Genomic DNA, 21,579 nt, shown 5'->3' with positions numbered 1-21,579 from the left:
GCATGGGAAAGGGAAAGGTAAGGCTTTAGTGTTTGCCTCTGCTCCTCAGTATGGTTGCTTGAGTGATTCTGATGATGATACTGATCATGAGGTTCTCCCTCCTATATTACCTTCTTCTGACGCTTTTCAAGCAGCTTTAATAAATGTCTCCTCTAAGGATGCTGGTGAGGGTGTAGGATGTGGCTTTGCTCCATCTTTGGGCACTGATATTGAGCTGTCTCCTGTCCCTCTCCAAACTGTTTACCCAGGTGAGTTCTTTCATGGTAACCAATTTGGTCCTCTGGTCCACTTGGCTGAGCAACAATATGGGAGTTATTCCATTTTTGAATCTGATGTGGAAAATGATACCATGATCCTTCATGATGATGATAAGGCTTGTGAAGCATTTCCCGTTAATCATGAGTCTTCATTTCATTCTATTGACTCAGCTAGCTCAATAGTGAGGCATATCAGTGCCTTGGGTGTCGAGCAGGACCCTCCTATGGAACCCACCTCTCTTTCTAGTGCTGCTAAGAGAAGGAAAGGTAATAGTGAGGATGACTCAGCCTCTTCAGGTCTGAAGAGATCCAAAGCATGATTGTTTTATGGTAAATGATAAAATGTTTTTTGGGATGTCAGTAAGTAGAAAGGGTTGTTTTTGCTTGAATGTTTGGTTTAGAAGGGGGACTGCTATTCAAAAATCATTAGACTTGGTCACTTTTTTGTGGATTGTAAATATTTTTGCTGTTATAATGCTCTGGGAAACTGTTTCTCTTGATTCTTCCCGATGTTTGTGGAGATGGAGGTTCAGTTTCTCTCATTTTGTTTCTCTCCCCAGTGTAGTGAAGGCTACTGACATCCAGTTTGTTGGTTATTTCACCTGGTGTATTTGGTATTGGGCCAGGACTGTTATAAAATTTTTGTTTATTGCCTATGGGCTGATTGTAGTAGTTAATTTTATAAGCCTTTTTATTGTATTGCAGCTGTTTGCTTTAATGATTTATGGTTATTATGATGAAGATAATTTATGTTATGGTTTTGTTTTGAAGTGGTTCTGCTTTGAGCCCAGTCAATTAGCTCCTACTTCTCTTGTTGTATTTCTTGTAATTGGTACAGTTGTCTGCTTCAGTTTTGGTAACTCACTTTGCATGGATTATTCTAAGAGTTTTTGTAGTTGGTTAAGCACGAGGCTGGTACTTTGTAGTTTCTTGAGGAATGTCTCCTCAGCAACTTTTGTTAGGACATGGTTTGTGAATGGTAGAAGTGTTTATAAATGAATATAACTTTTTGGAATATTAGGGGCTGTAGAAGACACCTTGCCATGGAAGAAGTAAAAGATTTTAGTATTAATAACAAAGTACAAATAATGATGCTATGTGAAACAAAAGCACAATTACCTCCAGGGGAGGGATGTATTAGAAGATGTGGGTTTCAACATTTCGATTATATCCCTTCTTTGGGTTTGGCGGGTGGTATTTGGCTTTTTTGGAAAGATAATGCCAGTAACCCATTTACGTTGTCTGTAATCCATAAGAGTGATAGGTTTCTAGCTTGTAATATTAATCTCTTGTCCATGGATTGTAAATTTGTGGTGATCTTTATTTATGCCCCACCAAATCATGCACTTAAACTCGATTTCTGGAACGAATTAATCGAATATATTAAGACGTTTTCTGATCCCTTTCTTATTTTGGGAGATTTCAATGAGCTTAGTTCACAGCATGATAAACAAGGGGGTGCGGTCTTTCAGTTCTCACGATTATCGTTTATGAATTTGTTGTTTGATTCCATAGAATGTACTGAGCTACCTTTTACAGGCAGTAAATTTACATGGAGGAAAAAATTAAATGGGCCTAATAATATTCTAGAAAGGTTGGATAAAGGGGTAGTTAGTATTGATTGGCTCTCTATGTTCCCGGATGCAAAATTATTTAATCATAATTTCTCGTCTTCTGATCATTGCCAAGTTTCGCTTTCCATCAAAGTAAGACAATGTAGAAAGGCTCCCCCTTTTAAGTTCAATAAATTATGGACTACTCGTAAAGATTTTGACTGTTTAGTTAAAAAAACTTGGTGTACCCATTTTCAAGGCTCATTTATGTATTGCTTAACAAAGAAGTGTAAATTACTTAAAGAACGTGCAAAAAACTGGTCTACTACCAGATTTGGAAATATCTTTAGACAACTTAGGACGGTGGAAGCTAGGCTGAAGACTATTCAGAGTGAACTAATTCATAGGGAGGATTGTCCCTATCTAATTTCACTCCAGAGTAAATTTCTCTTGAAACAAGCTAAGTTACTTCATTTTCAGGATATTCATTGGAAGGTCAATGCAAAGTCTAATCACATTAAGCTAAGTGATGCTAATACTAAGTATTACCATGCATGCGCGACTATTAGGCGAAATAGGAATCTTCTTAATTCTGTTAGGGACCCTCAAGGTGTAGAGGTTACTCATCCTTCAAGGATTGAAGAGTGTTTTACTGAGGCTTTTAAATTACGTTTTACTTCTAATGCTCAGTGTGGGTTTGATGCCACTAAAGATTTTGATCTCCTAACGAGTAATTTCTGAGGAAGATAACGTGTTTTTGTGTAGTGATGTTACTTTTGAAGAGGTCAAAGCAGCTACTTTTGATTTGGCTCCTGATAAGGCGCCAAGGCCTGATGGATTCCCACCTTTCTTTTTTCAAAAATATTGGTCCCTTGTCGGGAACTCGGTTTTTGAGCAGTTAAAGCTTTCTTTCATTCAGGAAAAATCCTTAAAGAAATTAATCATACATTTATTACTTTGATCCCAAAAGTGGATAATCCCTCTAATCCTAATCATTTTAGACCTATTAGTCTGTGTTCGACTATTTATAAGATCATTGCAAAAATTTTAGCTAATCGCTTGAAAGTTGTTTTAGGTAAAATAATCCATCCTCTTCAAGGAGCCTTTGTTCCTGAGAGACTGATCCAAGATAATGTCCTGTTAGCACATGAAGTTTTTCATTCCTTTAAAAATAAGAAAGGAACTTCAGGATGGTTAGCCATTAAACTCGATATGGAAAAAGCCTATGATAGGTTAGAGTGGAATTATATATTCACCACTCTAGAGAAACTCGGTTTCTGTGATCGTGGATAGAATGGTTGAGACAGTGTATATCAACGGTCTCATTTTCGGTCCTGGTTAATGGTATCCCAGGTGAAACTTTTGTACCTCAAAGAGGAATTCGTCAAGGTGACCCTTTGTCTCCATATATTTTCATCTTGGGTGCGGAAATGTTGGCTAGGCAGTTGCAGAATGCTAGTTTGGCTGGAACAAGATCGTTAGGAGTTACGTTAGGACATTCAAGAGTTAAAATTCCTTTTCTAACTTTTGCTGATGATACTATGATTTTCGCTAAAGCGTCGGAGGAAAGCTGTTATACCATAAAATCAATTCTAGATAAGTATTGTACAATGTCAGGGCAATTAATAAATTTTCATAAGTCAGCTTTCCAATGTACGCAAAATGTGGATGATAGTGTATCCGCAAATTTTGCGGATATTCTTCAGATGGATAAATCTTTCTCGCTGGGAAAGTATCTGGGTTGTCCCATTATTGATTCAAAAGTTACCAATGCTACTTTTGCTGATCTACAGGAGAAAGTTTCGTCCCAGCTTACTAAATGGAAGGCTAATTCTCTTTCTCAAGCAGGAAGGACTATACTAGTCCAATCTAATTTAGCTACAAAAGCTAATTACCAAATGCAAAGTTTCTCTTTGCCCCCCTCTATCCTCTTTTCCCTGGATAAATGTTATAGGAATTTCTTTTGGAATAAAGCAAATGAAGCTAAATCCCCTAATCTAATAGGGTGGGATAAGATCTGTAGTCCGAAAAAATTTGGCGGCTTAGGCCTTCGGAAAGCTAAAACTACTAACAATGCTCTACAATTTAAACTTTTGTGGAAAATATTGGAATCTCCGGATAATCTTTGGGTCCAGTTAGTCAAACGAAAGTATCTGAAGAATAGTGATTTATTCTCTTATAAAGTTAAAGCTAATGTCTCTTGGCAGTGGAGAAGGTTGATGAGTCTACGCAGTGCTTTTAAGAAGGGTCTACGTTGGATTGTGGGGAATGGAGAGCAAATTTCTTTTTGGTTTGATAATTGGGTATTTAAGACTGTGTTGGTAGAACATTGCACTATTCCTAGGGGTTCGGAGGACCTAAAAGTTAGCCATTTTATTAATCAGGATGGTCAGTGGAATGTTTCGTTGTTAAGGCAGTGTGTCCCAGAGGCAATTTCTATTAAAATTGCGAGATACTATCTTCCGAGTAATGCGTGTGATGACAAAAGGGTGTGGGGCCTGGCTGCTGATGGTAAGTACTCAGTTAAGTCAGGTGTGGAGTTGCTCCAAGGGTTTAGTCATCAGCAGGTTGTTCCTTCCCCATTTGTCTGGATTTGGAAGCTGTCTATTCCCCCAAAGATAAAGTTTTTTTTATGGAAATTATGTCATAATGGGCTCCCTACAAAGAAAAGATTGGAGATCAGTCATGTTTTCCTCCCCTTGGAATGTGTTTTTTGTAACCATCACTCGGAGGATACAGATCATTTGTTTTCTAAGTGCCCGTTCACGAGGGACGTTTTTGAGGAACTCTACTCATCTTTAAATTGGGTTTCTCCGCCGGAAATTGAGAATGGTGCTTCTTTTAATAGCTTTTTGTTAAAACTTAAATCTTCTTTTTCGGTGTGCCAGGTGGAGTGTATGGCTATAGTGTGGTGGTTTGTGTGGTATGCGCGGAATGCGATTATTTTTCGTCAAGAGTCGTCTTCTCCGTTAAAGGTTAGTTCGATGGTCAAAGCCTTAGTGTTAAAGCTTAATATTTTAGGGGCTGTTATTGTCGGCATGGATCCTTCGACTCCGCCTTTGGTCAGAAGGAGGTCTAAGGTGGCAGCTCGGGTTAATGTTTCGTGGTTTCCCCCTCCGAGGGACTATCTTAAAATCAATTTTGATGGTTCTAAGTTAGAGAATGGTCAAGCAGCTTTTGGTTTTGTTATTCGAGATTCAGAAGGTAGTGTTAAGTTGTGTGGTGCGGGGTCTTTGGATAATTTTGTTTCTATTTTGGAGGCTGAGGCTAGGGGTCTTCGGGAAGGCATTAGAGGGGCAATCTCTATTGGGGCTGATAAGATTATTGTGGAAGGTGGCAATTTGGCGGTTATTAATGCTATTAAGCAAAATTGGAAAATTCCGTGGATAATCCAGTCTAGTATTCTAGATACTAGTAGAGATTTGAGTCAGTTTATGGATGTCCAAATTCGTCATGTTTTTAGGGAAGCTAATGCGGCAGCTGATTGGACGGCTCACCGTGGTCACTCTACGGAAACCACCACTTACTGGTTTGATGTTCCTGATTTATCGTTTGCTGTAATCATCCGTAAGGATGCTTTAGGGTGGCCCATCTCCTGGGATCCCCCCTAGTTCTTTCTTTCCTTATTAAAAATAAAAAAAAAATCTATTTTGTTTAAATTATGTTTATAAAAGGACGGAGTGTTACAATAATGGAAACTAAGTTTAATTTGGTCCTAAAACGTGACGAGAAAAAAGTTAGTCTTAAATGGTGAAAAATTCAAAAGATTGGGGCCCAAATGCAACTTTTTTCTTTTGAAACGAAAAGTCATTCAATGATTTGAAAGCATACGACATCTAAAACTAACAAATACATATCAAATTGAAATAAAAATAATTCTAATATGGCAAAATCACAGTCGTTGAGTAGATTTAGCACTAAAGAAAACCCTCGTCTTTCCATCGCTGTCTAATGCAGCCTTCTATGAGGGGGTCTATCGATCTAATGATGTAGTTTTGAAGTAGATACGGATTTGATAATACCGAATGCAAATGAAGAACTGGCGGAATTTGTTACATCCTCGCGCAACTTTCGATTCACAAAACAACCTTCAACTTGATACTTTGAATCTTGGATCTTGGATCTTTATCCAAACACATAAAAACACCTAACATAAAAAACCAACATGATAAACATGGGGATAACATATCCCAATAAAGAGGGACAAACTAATCCCATACAAGGGTCAAAAGCCATCGAAAAGGATGGGAGAGAAACTCTCATAAAGAGAGACTAATTTATTGAATAAACTAAGAAAACAAACTAAAAATTAAAAATAAGAGAGGAAAAAAGGGGCTTACCATGGATAAAAGTATCCATGGACAACTCCTAAGATGATTTACCTTGAAGAGGAAAAAAGAGAAAGACAAAGGGGAGGAAACGGTTAGGGTTTTTTTGAGGAAGTATCGTTTAATTTATTTTTCCAAATGTATACTTAACTCTAGATAATTGTGTCAATTTTTAACGAATAATAAATTTGGAAAAATGATTTATTTTAGTTGTCAAAGTTTCTTAATTGACTCTCCTTTCATTTTATGTAATAAGTGCCCAATTAAAACAAGCTTTTTTGCCAAGAAATAATGTATTTTTTATTTTTTAGGGGAAACTTTTTGATACTTTGAATCTTGTATAGAATTATCAATTGTATTTTTTTTTTTTTGCAAATATGATACTCCCTTAGGCACACCCTATTTTAGGAGATACGTAAGAACATGAGTTATATACTTTTATTTGAACATAAATAGTTAATTAGCACAAAACAAGACTATGGGCTACTCAAGGACTGCAAGTGGCAGACCTCAACAAAACAATGAAAAGTTCTAACAAACTACTCCCTCCGTTTCAAATTAATCTACACACTTTGACATTTTACACTATTCACAAATTTCACTTTGACCACCATACGTGATTTATACGCGGATGAAAATATAATCGGATCTTGTTAGATTCATCATAACATGTATTTTATTAATATGTACTTTTTATAATTTTTACAACTACAAAACTAAAAATATATGTCCTCAATATTTTGCATTGACATGCGTGAAAAGTATAAGTGTGTAGATTAAAATGAAACGGATGGAGTGTATAACTTCATAACCAGAGGCCCAATTGAGTCATGCGACATATCAATGGAGATGTGAAGTATGTACTTTCCAAAGCAACTAGAACACTTCATTATCATGAGTATATTACAAGATATGATCAAAATAGTAGATAAGACTCTTTTTTCCTATTTATTATATTGATATATGGTTTGATTTAAATCGAACTCAAACTGAAATATCTACATATCTATCCTTATGCAATTTAGCTTCCTTTCAAATTTTCATTATGATTAAGCTTGTCTCCATACTTCAAATATGTCCTCGATACTTGAAATTTAACAAAAACACGTAAACACACCAAATAAGTGAACGATGGCATAACTTGAGTGAATAATGCATGAATAAACCCAATAATGAATCTAAATACTCAAAAACACAACCTTAGTGTACCTCAAAACTATATGGAGATGTGACGCATCACCATGGTATTCCAATTATTTACAGCTGATATACAGATTTGATCTGAGATCTTAAAATTTATTTGCTCATTCTAAGCTATCTAAATGAGCAAGATGCATATCATAAATACTCATCAAACCACATATTAGTGTAACCTGTTATTTCTCATTAGATAAAAATGACTAAGGTTTGATATACAATAATTTCTAGTTATTTAAAAAATCCATCAAAAAAACAAGTAATTCATTACTATTGACAATTGTAGTGGCGTATCTAGGAATTGACCCACGTGGGTTCGAAATCATTCAAAGAAAAAAAAAATCAAAATAAATTAGTTAAATTGCAATACACTAGTCCAAATTTTATACTACAACCAAAAATTACATTTAAAAAGTAGTAAAATCATTTATGGCTTACTATAATTTGTTTATCATTCATTCTTTAAATGTTAAAATTATCCCATGCAATATCTAGTATTTAACACTAACCCACCTTCTCATCTTTCAATCACCTTTTGAAAATAATCCCAACTTGGTATTATTCAGGAACTTTCTCAAGTTTTAGAGGGCTTTCTCAAAATAATCCATGCCCTTACTTTTCTTGCATTTTTTAACCAGTTTGGATATGTTCTATATAGAACAATAAAGGAGGAATATCACATTTCTAACTCTTATAACTTAAAAGAAGAGCGTAAGAAATGTAGAAGTTACTTATAGCACTTAGAAATATTACTTAGCACTTAGAAATATTACTTAGCACTTAGAAATAGTAAGTTTTAAAAAATAAAGAGTCCAAATTATTTAATAAGATAACACTCAATCTTTTTAGAATTTCTCATAACAATTCAAAGCCAAAATTATTTTCAAATGATAGGTAAAAGTTGAGATTGTTTAGATAGACAAAATAAAATGAACAGAATGAGAATCACATATTCCCTAAGACTTTAAAGGGAAAAAAAAAAGTTGAACTCACATAAAAAACGAAACAAAAAAAAAGGAAAGCAGTGAGGCAGGAGCCTGCAAGTAAAACAAGAAAAGAGAAATAAGAAAGAGGAGAAGCAAAACGCTCTTGAAGTCTTCATAGGAATCGATCCCGCGTCCAACATTTGGGGAAAACTTCATCTTGCTCAGCTAACCACTGAGCCAAATGTTTTCAATAAAATAAATAGCGCACGGAAGATTAATATACAAATTTTCATTTTTCGTTATTTCCGTCAATTTTCTCTTTTTTTCAGGATTTTGCGTGGGTTCAGTTGAACCCACGCTAGATCCGCCCCTGGACAATTGAGAAGCTAATCAAAATCGCGAGCTATTTTCGTCTATTTTTGAGGATCTTTTATTGTCAGATTCTCTTAGGAGAATAGCATGGTACTTAACAACGTTAGTGTTTTAAAATTAGTCTTAGTTTCCCCCCCCCCTCCTTTCGTATTTTTGTTTCAACATATTTTTTTTTTGATATATCTTATTAGGACCTAATTCCATGATTGATACATAAATAAGATACTCTATTTATTATTACAAAATAATCTACACCTAGCATCTACTCAAATTTGGGTTAGAAGGAATGTTAGCCAATCTTCCTTGTTTGTTAAAATCAAACTCTAGAAAAACCAAAACTCTACTCCCATCATGTAGGACCATTTTAGAAAAACAACAAAGATATTCCTAAACATCTCATGAAAAAAATGACCACAACCAAACAACCTACCAAAATAATAAAGAAAAATCAAACTTGCACATTGAAGTATTGAACACAACAACTAGAGAAAGGTGTACAAGTTAAGTTTATCAAGCAAGATAAGCATTGTAAATTTGTAATTATGTAAAAGTTGCACATATGATATTTTAAGTGTACACACCGCCCCAATTATCATAGACCACAATATATTATCCACTTCTCTTTCTCTATTTTCACATTTCTTCCTTGCGCAACCTCATCTCAGCCGTTCCTTCCTCTCAGCTGGTGGAAGGAAGAAAAATTTATACACTCTCTCTCTCTCTTTCTTTCCTTCTTACCCTTTTCCTTCTCTCACCCACCCACCCTTCTTCACTTTCTCTCTCCTCCATTTTTCTTCTTCAGGTAAAGCTTTATCTGTTACTTCTAAAGTTGCTTACTTCTTTTTCTGCAAGTTTCTTTCTCAATTACTTGAGCTTTTTAGGTTAGGGTTTTTTTTTGTTTCTTTGTTTTTACCGGTTTATTTCTTTGTATTATGGTGTTTTTGGTTACTTGTTATTGGGATCTTTTCTGGGTCAATGCTTTTTTGCTTGGGGATTTTTTGTTATGGCATTTTCAGATGAAATTCATGCTCTTCTGGGGTGTTAGGATTCAATTGAAGATGTGGGTTTTTAATTTTTTTAAATATTTTTTGTGGGGGGGTGTTTCTTTTGGCATTTTGTATTCTGGGTTTCTTTGAAGTAATTTCATTTTAATTCCCATTTCCCAGAATTACTTATGTCAAATTTTTGCTGGAAAGATTTTTATATCTTGGTTGTGATTGAGCATTATGTTTCTGTGGAATGGAGGATGATTGTGAGAAAGATAACCTGTAAATATTATTTTGATACTGGTATTAAGGTTGTTTAGCTAATTTGCAGTAGAACTAAACATGAAGTTTAAGTTAAATGCAGGATGGATTGGTATTAGATTGTTTAGCTATTTCTGTAAGATAGATTTATTGGTGCTGGTTGTATATTTGTGTGAACCAAAGATATCTATCCAATTGTACTTTCGGCATCCAGCTTTATGATATGTGTTTAGTTTTGGTACGAATTAGCTCGAATAAGGTGAGGTCGAGTGTTGTAAATTGTAATGTTCAGAGCTTGTCTTGTAAATTATTAGTTTGGGGAAGTTGTAAATTTATATGCTGATTTGTTGATTGATTGATTGAGTTCTGTAATTTTTTGATTAAGCATCATATAGCGTGCCCCTAGTTTTAGGGTGTGGGTGTTTTCTTGTTCGACTCTTTATCTTAAAACCAAGTGGCTATTTATTCTTCATCCTATTGTGATTACAGTGGTTTAAAAATTCTGTTATGGGTTTATTGGACTAGTTCTTCATTACCCAAGGCTGTCTTGGTTTATGGCTTTTATCTAGGCTATGACAAACCGCTTCTCCTTTTAAGACATATTCAGGACTTCTGGTCTCCTTTTAAAACATATTCGGAACCTTTTGTCTCCTTTCATCTACTGAAACTCTGCAAATCTTCCATTATCTTGATATGCTGCAATATTGCCACTATTTTTAGTTTTTTTTATACGCAACACAATTTCATGAAAAGCAGGGCCTACGTCCTCAGGGCTTGTACTTGTGAATGTTTATTGATTTTGTCTTTCCGCAAAGATTCATGATTTCGAAATAAGTATTTCGAAATAAGTCTCTGTTTCTTCTCTTGACTCCAGGATGTGTGTGCTAGAAGTAACTTTCTTTCAGATTCCCAAGCTTTATGTATGTCTTATGCTTACCGTGTATTCTCATCAAATGCAGATTTTCTGGTGTGAGTCATGGCTGGGGCATTAATTCAGTCAACCACCATCCCTGCATCATTTGCCTATCAAAGAAATGGCCAATTCCAAAGGTCTGGTAAGGGTAAACAGGGTGTAAAGATGATGGCCAGTCTTCAAGCACCTGGATACAGAATGCGAAATTTCTCGGGATTGCGTGGAGGAAATGCTTTGGATACTTTGGGATCTACCAGTGAATGTTTCTATTCCAAGATGAGGGCTGTGCTTTCTGTACGTAAAGGGACAGCTAGCCGAGGTGTTGTTAGAGCAATGTTTGAGCGTTTTACTGAGAAAGCTATTAAAGTTATAATGCTTGCTCAAGAAGAGGCCAGACGCCTAGGCCATAATTTTGTGGGCACAGAGCAGATTTTGCTGGGTCTTATTGGGGAAGGAACAGGAATTGCTGCCAAGGTATTGAAATCCATGGGTATTAATTTGAAAGATGCTCGTGTAGAAGTTGAGAAGATAATTGGGAGGGGTAGTGGCTTCGTTGCTGTTGAAATTCCATTTACTCCTCGCGCCAAACGTGTTCTGGAACTTTCGTTGGAGGAAGCCCGTCAACTTGGTAAGTTATTGTGAGGTTTTTGGCTTGTAAATGTAGAATTTGAACCTCTCCTTTTTTCGGTTAAGAAGATTTTGAACTTTTAATCAATGCAAAATGAATTGGTCATTTTTCATGACAGTCTACTTGTTTAGTTAGCTAATTTTACTCCCTTTGACCAATTTCACACAAATCAGATGGAGTTTATATCCTTGTCCAGTGTAGGATATTCATGTTTGCAAGGAATTAATCATTGTAATATTTCCAAAGTATCATATTTTTGCTCCTTAATTGTAATGAATCTCTGCATATTATGTAATTACATGAAAACCGAGCACAATATCTTTTATCTGTTAGTGGCGGATCTTTGCTGGATGGAGAACGACCACATTATTGATGATCTGAAGATTCTAAATTTTGCAGTCAAAGCCCACTGTTAATGTTACATCGTGTGCACACCGTCTTTCTAGTTTTTTCAGCTCCCATCTTCCCTTCAAGCCTCAATGACTTGTGCATGTTTCTCTCTCTGAAAAGGCCATCTAAACAATATAAAATGTTTATGAGCACAGTTACCCTTCTCGCACAGTTGGAGGGGATCCTTAAGGATTTCGTGTCTTAGCGTCAGGCATGATGTTCTTTTGTGTTTCGATTCTTACATGGTTGCATGATTGCTGTAGGCCACAACTACATCGGATCTGAGCACTTGCTTCTGGGTCTTCTTCGTGAGGGTGAAGGTGTAGCTGCTCGTGTTTTGGAGAACTTGGGGGCTGATCCTAGTAACATTCGCACGCAGGTGAGAAGTGCAGTTCTTTTTTTGGCGACTTTTTTTGCTGCCTATACTAGCATATCTAACACTGTAAAACCTTTTGTTTGTAATAAATAGGTTATACGTATGGTGGGTGAAAACACTGAAGCTGTTGGTGCTGGTGTTGGAGGGGGTACTACAGGAAATAAGATGCCAACCTTGGAGGAGTATGGGACAAATTTGACAAAGTTGGCAGAAGAGGTAGGTGTCGAACTATTTCCTTTGCCTGTTGAATCATGTTTTATTAAGGACATAATACTGCTCTGTCTCTCTGTTTAGCTGACAAGCACCAAAGCTCACTTGATTTATTTTCACCTTTAAGGGAAAATTGGATCCTGTTGTTGGAAGGCAGCCTCAGATTGAGCGTGTTACCCAAATTTTGGGTAGAAGGACCAAAAATAATCCTTGTCTTATTGGAGAGCCCGGTGTTGGTAAAACAGCAATTGCAGAGGGCCTTGCTCAAAGAATAGCTACTGGTGATGTCCCAGAAACTATCGAGGGAAAGAAGGTATAGCCTTTTTTGCATTATGCAGAATAATGAACAACTTTGTGTTATGCACTTTTAAATGTTTGAGGCTGATAGAAACATGACTTGTCTTCTGCATTTGATTTGGCTGTGAAATAAAAGTGGTTATGGATGTTCGAGGACATGTTATTTTTGCGAAGTGGCTCACAAAAATGAAAAGATGCACCCCCTTTGTCCCTAAAATATTGCTCTGACTTTTCCTTTTAGTTTGTCCCTAAAATATTGCTCCATTTTCTTTTTTTCTCCAACTTTTGGGTGATGTGGTTCCGACAATCTCCATCTTCCTTTTCTTCTATGCCACACACAAAAATACAAAACTACCTACCAACTCAATACAACTTTAAAAGAAGTAACCAACAGAAAATGTGTCAAACATGAAGGGATGGAGGGAGTATTAATTTGCTTTACATTCCAAAAGAAAAAGGTGTTATTTTGACTGTCTTTGGGGTACAACGGTGTAACCCTCCATTAATTCCAATGAAGGAACATGGGCCGACTTACATCTTTGTGTATGCATGTTTACATATCTGCTCAAAGGTGGAAAAGTGCTGTATGAGTGGTAGTTAGGACCTTGGATCTCTTGGAGCTGGAATCTTGCTTGTTTGTTGTGGATTTTATTTTTTAGTTGAAATTTCAGTACAAGTTCTTAATATACTATAATGCAAAGGAATCTTATTTCAAAATACGTCTAGTTTATAGAGCCATCTCGACATGCTTGTTTGGAAGAATTGACTGGGCTACAAAGCAGTGGGTGGAATAAGGATCACTTAATGGTTAATATGTGCTACTATTATATGTGCATATCTACTATAATGTGTTGGTACTCATTATCTTCACTTACCAGATTCTCAACTGATTATTATCGAATTATTAATTTTTTGCTACAAAAATGATTTTCAGGTTATAACTCTTGATATGGGTCTTCTGGTTGCTGGAACTAAATACCGTGGAGAGTTTGAGGAAAGACTGAAGAAGTTGATGGAGGAAATTAAACAGAGTGACGAGATAATTCTGTTTATTGATGAAGTACATACTTTGATTGGAGCAGGTGCAGCAGAAGGAGCTATTGATGCTGCAAACATCTTAAAACCAGCTCTTGCAAGGGGTGAATTGCAGGTAAATTAAAGATTTTCAGTTTCCTCTGTTTCTGGGTGAAAGAGCTGGTTCAGTTTTGTTTTGACATTCTAACTGCATCTTAGATTTTTTGTGTATGCAAAGCATATGGAAGTTGTGGATTCTCAAATTTATTTTGTATATTTGCTTTTAGTGTATTGGAGCCACCACCCTTGACGAGTACAGAAAACACATTGAGAAAGATCCAGCACTTGAGAGAAGGTTTCAGCCTGTTAAAGTTCCTGAGCCAACTGTAGATGAGACTATACAGATCTTGAAAGGGCTTCGTGAACGTTATGAGATTCATCACAAACTTCGGTACACCGATGAAGCACTAGTGGCTGCAGCACAACTCTCTTACCAGTATATCAGGTTTGTCACCTGGTGTTTCTGCTATTAAGTTTCATGAATCATGGTGTGAACTGTGTGTAATTAGATATACACTGTTTTTTCTCTAAGTCTCTTATCAAGCAAATAAGTATCTTTTAGAGAAGGCAGAGCCTGTGAAACTTTTTGCTAGTTTTGGAGCTTGTAATCAATTGTGGTGTGGAAAGGTTCTGTGTGTTCCACCTTTCCTCTAATTATACTCTGGAAATTGGATTGAGTTCTGTAAGATGTCGGTCAATTATCCATTTATCATTTACGAGGTGCACTTGTGCCCTCAAGTTAGGATTAAATATATGGACTCTAGCTAGGATCTGGCTGCAAAGGGCTATATCGTTAAGTGACCAACCTGTTGAATGTCACAACAAGGAATCACATTTGTAGTTGCCTATTCCTTCTCTCTGTTGTTGCATGTTGGATGTAAAACACCAGCAATGGGAACGGCATGGGGACTGTCATGAAAATTGAGCATGGGTCCAGTGGCACCTCATTCATGGAATATATTTATGATTCTAGTGGACTTCTGCGCATCTTTCATGTTAACTTGTTTTCAAAGACATGCATCAATATTTGTGGTTGACCTGCTGCCCAATCCCTCTGCTAGAATTCTGATGTGAAACCCATATGATAGCAGATTTCACATGACTCTTCCTCCGTTCCTTTCTCCACAATTTTCCTCAACAATTTGTGGTTCAAGATAATGAGATTTCAAATAAACCTTAAATTGGGTACATGTTGAATTTTTTAGCATAACACATGGGTATGTGAGCTAGCATCACTTGCATGCTTTATCATCATTAAGCGATTGTTTAAATTTTTCATCATCTTAAATTTTTATATTGTCTGTTATTCTTTCAATGGTTTTCAAGATTCTGAGCGGATTGTGATTTATCCTTGCCCTGCTCTGAAAAGTGTGTTGCTTTTAGAGTGGCACTTTTTGTATTAACTTTACGGTCTGGAGTTCGGAGTAGTATGTTCTTTTTGTTTAAACGACTGTTTACCTCAAAAGTGCATGGATATTGTTATCTGCGAGTTCATCTACTTCTCTCGTTCCTCTCTAAGCAATACACCTTCTATTTAGAACTCTTTCCACTTTTGATGTGATAGCTGTGGATGGCACCAATATACAGCATAAAACCTTTTTATTTCTATTTTATTTCATTTCGTTATGTGAGGGAATTTTGTATCTCATGTAATCATATTCTTATCATCTTATGCGTGAATCTTCTGTCCTGTTGCTCATATGTTCCGATATGTTGCAGTGACCGTTTCTTGCCCGATAAAGCTATTGATCTCATTGATGAAGCAGGTTCCAGGGTTCGATTGCAACATGCTCAGGTAAATAATTTGTTAACTGGAATTTGCATTTACCTGTTTCATGGGTATTGTTCAATTCTCAAGCTTTCTGAATTCTGCAGCTCCCTGAAGAAGCTAGAGAGCTTGAAAAAGAACTTAGGCAGCTCACAAAAGAGAAAAATGAATCTGTTCGCAGCCAAGACTTTGAAAAGGTATGCTGCTTTCATTTAAGTTTGGATCATGTTCCTGTGAAAAGGTTTATGTGATTTTATCAAGTATGGAATCAGATTCTTGGGGAAGGGAAAATCTCATAAAGGAAACAAAAAACAGTTCTTGATTTATTTGTAATAGGTCTCTTTTTATTAAGTATGACTTGCTTAAAGTTTATTATACAAGCTATATCATATGACTTTTAGCAGTAATATGGGACGGCCTCTAGTTGTTAACTTGAGGAAAAATTAAAGAAATATTTGTGTTGAAAAAGAAAATCAGGGAACATAGTATAACTTACTCTAGTACTAATATACTGGAAAAAACTTTTTGGAATATAAACCCAAGGAGGTAACATTTATTAATGGAGGGAAGGAGAAGAGAGAAAGTATAGTGAAACTAGCCAATAAGATGACAGGATTCCGACTTCTATGCAATTTTTTCTTATAATTTCCAACCGAAATGTGCTAAATTCAGCAGCCTTTCTTATAGAAATTCGCTTTCCCCCCCTGTTGGGTAAGGAGACAAGAGAACACCTAACTTTATGGCAAAAAGCCTTCATCTCAGCTGGGACAGCTCGGATGAGAAGGCATCTATCCTGGCCATGTTTTAGAGCTATTTTTCCATTCATTGTAGAATTCATCTTCAGCCTTAGTTCTCATAGATTGTAGGGTTCCAGATTAGTGTTTCAGTTGTCTTGCCCTTCTTTGTGACATTTTTTGCTTCAAAACATTTACTGTACTTGAATTAGAATGCCTTTCTCGTTGCCTCTTGGAAACTTTTGTTTCAGAGTTTTGAGCACCTAGAGAGCTTTGCAAGTTATCCAGTCATTACTGAAGTGTGTTATTTGTTTCTTCTTGGGTTTTATGGCTTCCAGATCAGACATGCTGAAACATATATGTTGGGCATTCCTGTACTTTGGTGGTGTATAATGCTTATAGCACATTCTACTACACGTCTTCTTAACATAAAGTTGAAGATTGATGAAAAGTATTATTTTCATTTCTGAATCAAAGCCACTTAGAATTATATAGTCAGAATTGAAACTTAGCTATTGACAGAAGCTTATGTTCTTCCCTTCTGTGCATCCCAATTTACTGATTTACATGCCTTATTATTTTTTTGAAGAAAGATTTACATGGCTTTTAATTGTGTACAATTGTTATTTGCAGGCTGGTGAGTTGCGTGACAGAGAAATGGACCTCAAGGCCCAAATCAGTGCTCTTATAGAAAAGAACAAGGAAATGAGCAAGGCAGAGACAGAAGCTGGGGATGTCGGTCCTATTGTCACAGAAACAGATATTCAGCACATAGTGTCATCTTGGACTGGTATTCCAGTTGAGAAAGTGTCTACAGATGAATCTGACCGTCTTCTCAAAATGGAGGAAACACTTCATACGAGAGTTATTGGTCAAGATGAAGCTGTTAAAGCCATTAGCCGTGCCATCCGTCGTGCTCGTGTTGGCCTCAAGAACCCCAACCGTCCAATTGCAAGCTTCATCTTTTCAGGTCCAACTGGTGTTGGAAAGTCTGAACTTGCAAAAGCTTTGGCTGCGTACTACTTTGGATCTGAAGAAGCCATGATCCGTCTTGATATGAGTGAGTTCATGGAAAGACACACTGTATCCAAGCTTATTGGTTCACCCCCAGGTTATGTGGGTTACACTGAGGGTGGCCAGCTTACAGAGGCTGTAAGGCGTCGCCCTTACACGGTTGTTCTTTTTGATGAAATTGAGAAGGCTCATCCTGATGTCTTCAACATGATGCTTCAAATTCTCGAAGATGGAAGGTTGACTGACAGCAAGGGCAGGACTGTTGATTTCAAGAATACGCTTCTTATTATGACATCAAACGTTGGAAGCAGTGTAATCGAGAAAGGTGGGCGTAGGATAGGATTTGACCTAGACTATGACGAGAAGGACAGCAGTTACAACCGAATTAAGAGCCTCGTGACGGAGGAGCTGAAGCAGTACTTCAGGCCTGAGTTCTTGAACAGATTAGATGAGATGATTGTGTTTAGGCAGCTAACCAAGCTGGAGGTCAAGGAAATTGCCGATATTATGTTGAAGGAAGTGTTTGAGAGGCTGAAGAACAAGGATATTGAACTTCAAGTAACAGAGAGGTTCAGAGATAGGGTGGTGGATGAAGGCTACAACCCAAGTTATGGTGCTAGGCCATTGAGAAGAGCTATTATGAGACTTCTGGAAGACAGCATGGCTGAGAAGATGCTTGCAAGGGAAATCAAAGAGGGCGACTCAGTAATTGTGGATGTTGATTCTGAAGGAAATGTCATCGTCCTCAATGGTAGCAGTGGTGCACCTCCCGAGACGTTACCAGAGGTTATCACTGTGTAGACGAACACGCCTGCTACTGGTGAAGTTTGAATTCCATAGTATGTTTGTTTGTACTTGGATTTGTCATCTGAATTTTATATAGATATGGTCTGTGCTAAAAATGTAGAAATTCAAAGCAGGACCAATTGGTTCGTAGTGTGGCCATTTGTGACTTTAATCATAACAGATTCAGAAAGTTGTAGTATTAATTTTTCCAAGGAGTCCGATAATAGGGGAACTTTTGGATTTGGTAGGGATTAGGATGTTATAGCTCAAGGATAATGAAACGCTCCTTATTGCTGTAGATTTGTTTTCTTTTTGTATCCTGTAAGTGTAATAATGGTTCTTCCTTGGTTAAAGTTTTGCATGCTGATTGCTGCTATGCTTCTCCATGGTTCGAAAGAGGGGTTTCCGGTTTACATGATTCGACTAAGAGGAGGTCTGTAGGAGGGTGCTTCCTTGGTGCGTGGCTTTTGGAGAAGATTGTAGATGAGATGAAGGTTGAATATGTTCCAATATGTACATAAATAAGTTTTAGTAAGCTATCAAAAGTTCCATCAATTTCCATCTAATTTTAGATTAGTTAAAAGTTCAACAAAATTTGCAGAGGAAAATGTGCCCTAATATGGGCTTCCAGCCCAGGTAACTACATGGAGAAGAAAAGGGCATAATGGAGGTAAGAAGTTGTAGGAAATGGTCGATCATAAAATGCATTATGGGCATTATGAAGTTAACAAGTAAGTTTACTAGCTATACAGGAAATGTTCTCTGAACTCTAAAGTGGTTAAAGAGAGTGAAAAGGAAAAAAAAAAGGAATAAACAATTGAAAAAAAAGTCAAAAGTAAATTGTTTAGGGTTCTTTCTCTAGCTAGTGATTCTATGGGTAAATTAGATAATAACTTGTATTATCCGGGAGTTGTGACTAGGGATGGCAATCCAGTCCGAATCCGACCCTAGTCCGCTCCGATCCGAAGGAAAAAAATCCGAGTTGACTCCGACAAAAAAGTAGTCCGACTCCGAGTCGGAGGAGGGTCGGAGTCGGATCTCATAAAATAAACCGACATCCGAATCCGGCTCCGACTTTGAGTCCTTTTTTCTTATTTATGTAATGTATTATTTATGTATAATCTGACTTCGACTTTCAGCCAATTGTATTATATAGGATTTTCCCATAGAAAAAATGATTGTTAAAAATAATAGTAATAATTAGATTATTTTTACCATAAAAGATTTCTATATGATGATTAGAATAAATTGTAATGATTAAATTATTGTACTATAGAAGACTATTCTATTATAAAAAATTGGAAGAAAAATAATTCAGATCAGGTTCGGAGTCGGATGTTCGGATTTTAAGTCGGATGTCCGGATTTTAAGTCAGGTCGGATCTTGGAGTCGGATGTTCGAATTTTAAGTCGGGTCGGATTCAGATTTTCAAAGTCGGATGTCGGATTCGGATTTTCAAAGTCGGATGTCGGAGTCGGACTCGGATTTAAAATCCGACTTTTTGTAGGGTCGGAGTCGGACTCAGATTTAAAATCCGACTTTCTGTAGGGTCGGAGTCGGAGTCGGATTATGCATAATCCGGTCCAAGTCCGACCCGTTGCCATTCCTAGTTGTGACACTATATATATGAAAAATATATATATATACGTAGTATAATAACACTCATAGGTATCATTATTAGGTACTAATGATATTTTATTGTATTTTGTCCGGTAATTTATCGGTGATTTCCTATTACAATCATTGCATCTTCTTCGACAAAAAAATATAAAATAAAAAAGTACCGGAATCTCTTAATTTTCATGTGTATTTTTCCCTTCCACTGCTCGATGAAGAAGCAATAGAAGATAGGGCCAAAAATATCAATTCAATATTTAGCTTCATTGCTAATTTCTGGCATTAATTGTGAAAGTTACTACCCACAGACACGCGAATACTGAAAATTGATGCTCTCTATCGTCGCTACTACTACCAAATATACGACTATTTCTCTCTCTCTCCCCCTCTTTTATGTTCATATTCGAAGTTGAAGCTCTACCATAGTACTTTATTTGCCATGGTTTTGTATGTGATTATATTATATTATAAATTGCAATTAGATTAATTCATGATGTTGTTTTAAAGAGTTTCACCCAATTATATAATTATATTCTATGTGTTGACCTGGTGGCGGAGCTAGGATTTCAGATCGGTGGTGGCGTAAATTTTGTGATACTATCGAACACAAAAATAATAACTAAATTTAATATGTTATGAAATCCAAATACAACCTCCATTTCTGCATTAACTTGATTTTCGAGATTCTTGCCATAATAATTATAGATTATCATTATTGTGTAAAAGATTCTTGATTTTCATGAAATATCCTGGAAAAAGCTTGAGATATCTCTCGGTTGTTTTCTCTTCGAAATTATGAAAAAAGCTAGTACACATAACACATTTTCTTATTCCTATTATATATCAACATATTAGCACTAAAAATAAAAACTCTCAACACACATTACAAACTCACAACATCATAGTTACTTTATTATTAGTTACATAACTCAAAAAATATGATCAACTGACAATTCACATACCATACATTTATAAATTCACACAATTCATAAATCATAAATATATAAATTTGTACAATTCACAATTAACCAAAAAAAAAAAACCAAACTTTTCCTTACATAAAGTTGCCAAAGTACAATTATCCTCTCGATTTGAATCTTCTATTACATCCGTTTCGTTTTAAACGCAACAATTGAAGTGGCACAGACTCCTAGTTTAAATTTCTTAAGGGGTGATTAACAAAAGGGTTGATTAACACGGAATCCTACTGACACCACCTAATCCACCGAGGCAGCACCATCACCGAGACTATCACAGCCTAATCCACCAAGACACTATCTCCATCGATACTACCACCACCACCACCGAGGCACTGCCACCACCACCACCACCGCTTAGGCACTGCCACCACTGAAATGCCACCACCGTCAAAACAATACCAACACCACCAAAATCCACCACCAAACACCAATTTCACCAATAACCCCACCAAAACTCACCAAACCCCAATTTACCAACACCACCAAAATCCCAGTTTACCAACACCACCAAACAGCACATGTCAACACCACCGAATCCACCGAAACCCACCCCCAAAACCCACCAAACCTCAATTTACCAACACAACCAAAATCCTAGTTTACCAACACCACCAAACTGCACAATGCCAACACCATCAAAATCCACCACTGAAACCCACCAAACCCCAATTTACCAACACCATCGAAATCCCAAAGATCGGATAGAGCTAGTTTCTCAATTATTTCAAAGAGAGAGAGAGAGAGAGAGAGGGAGATGGTGGGGACGAATTCCGGCGGGTGGTTTGGACGAATTCCGACAGAGGGAGATGGTGGGGACTAACTCCGACGGGTGGGCGTGTGGAGAGAAAGAGTGGTGGTAGGTGGGGAGTGAGGAAAGAGAAACCTAAGGTGGTGGACGTAAGGAGAGAGAAA

The 21,579-nt window shown here is 36.8% G+C and overlaps 1 protein-coding gene across 1 annotated transcript; it reads left to right on the top strand.

Moving 5' to 3' along the window:
• Positions 1-9,173: 9,173 nt before the first annotated feature.
• LOC104893908 (ATP-dependent Clp protease ATP-binding subunit ClpA homolog CD4B, chloroplastic) lies at positions 9,174-18,387 on the top strand. Its single transcript, XM_010680043.4, has 10 exons — positions 9,174-9,435; positions 10,840-11,421; positions 12,075-12,190; positions 12,281-12,403; positions 12,525-12,710; positions 13,629-13,844; positions 13,996-14,213; positions 15,488-15,563; positions 15,644-15,733; positions 16,904-18,387. Exons 2-10 carry the CDS (start codon positions 10,857-10,859, stop codon positions 18,083-18,085), a joined length of 2,772 nt encoding a protein of 923 aa, XP_010678345.1. The 5' UTR covers positions 9,174-9,435; positions 10,840-10,856; the 3' UTR covers positions 18,086-18,387.
• The last annotated feature ends 3,192 nt before the right edge of the window (positions 18,388-21,579 follow it).

Source organism: Beta vulgaris, chromosome 5 (assembly GCF_026745355.1).
Source record: "Beta vulgaris subsp. vulgaris cultivar EL10 chromosome 5, EL10.2, whole genome shotgun sequence".
Lineage (NCBI taxonomy): Eukaryota > Viridiplantae > Streptophyta > Magnoliopsida > Caryophyllales > Amaranthaceae > Beta > Beta vulgaris.
The sequence above is the reverse complement of the archived record's forward strand: the minus strand, read 5'-3'. Positions and strand labels throughout refer to the sequence as shown.

Excerpts from the sequence above, each read along its gene's own strand:
- LOC104893908 (XM_010680043.4), top strand. The coding sequence starts at position 10,857 with ATGGCTGGGGCATTAATTCAGTCAACCACCATCCCTGCATCATTTGCC. Across the intron at positions 12,191-12,280 it reads CTAGTAACATTCGCACGCAG|GTTATACGTATGGTGGGTGA; the intron begins GTGAGAAGTGCA and ends TGTAATAAATAG. Across the intron at positions 15,734-16,903 it reads GCAGCCAAGACTTTGAAAAG|GCTGGTGAGTTGCGTGACAG; the intron begins GTATGCTGCTTT and ends TGTTATTTGCAG.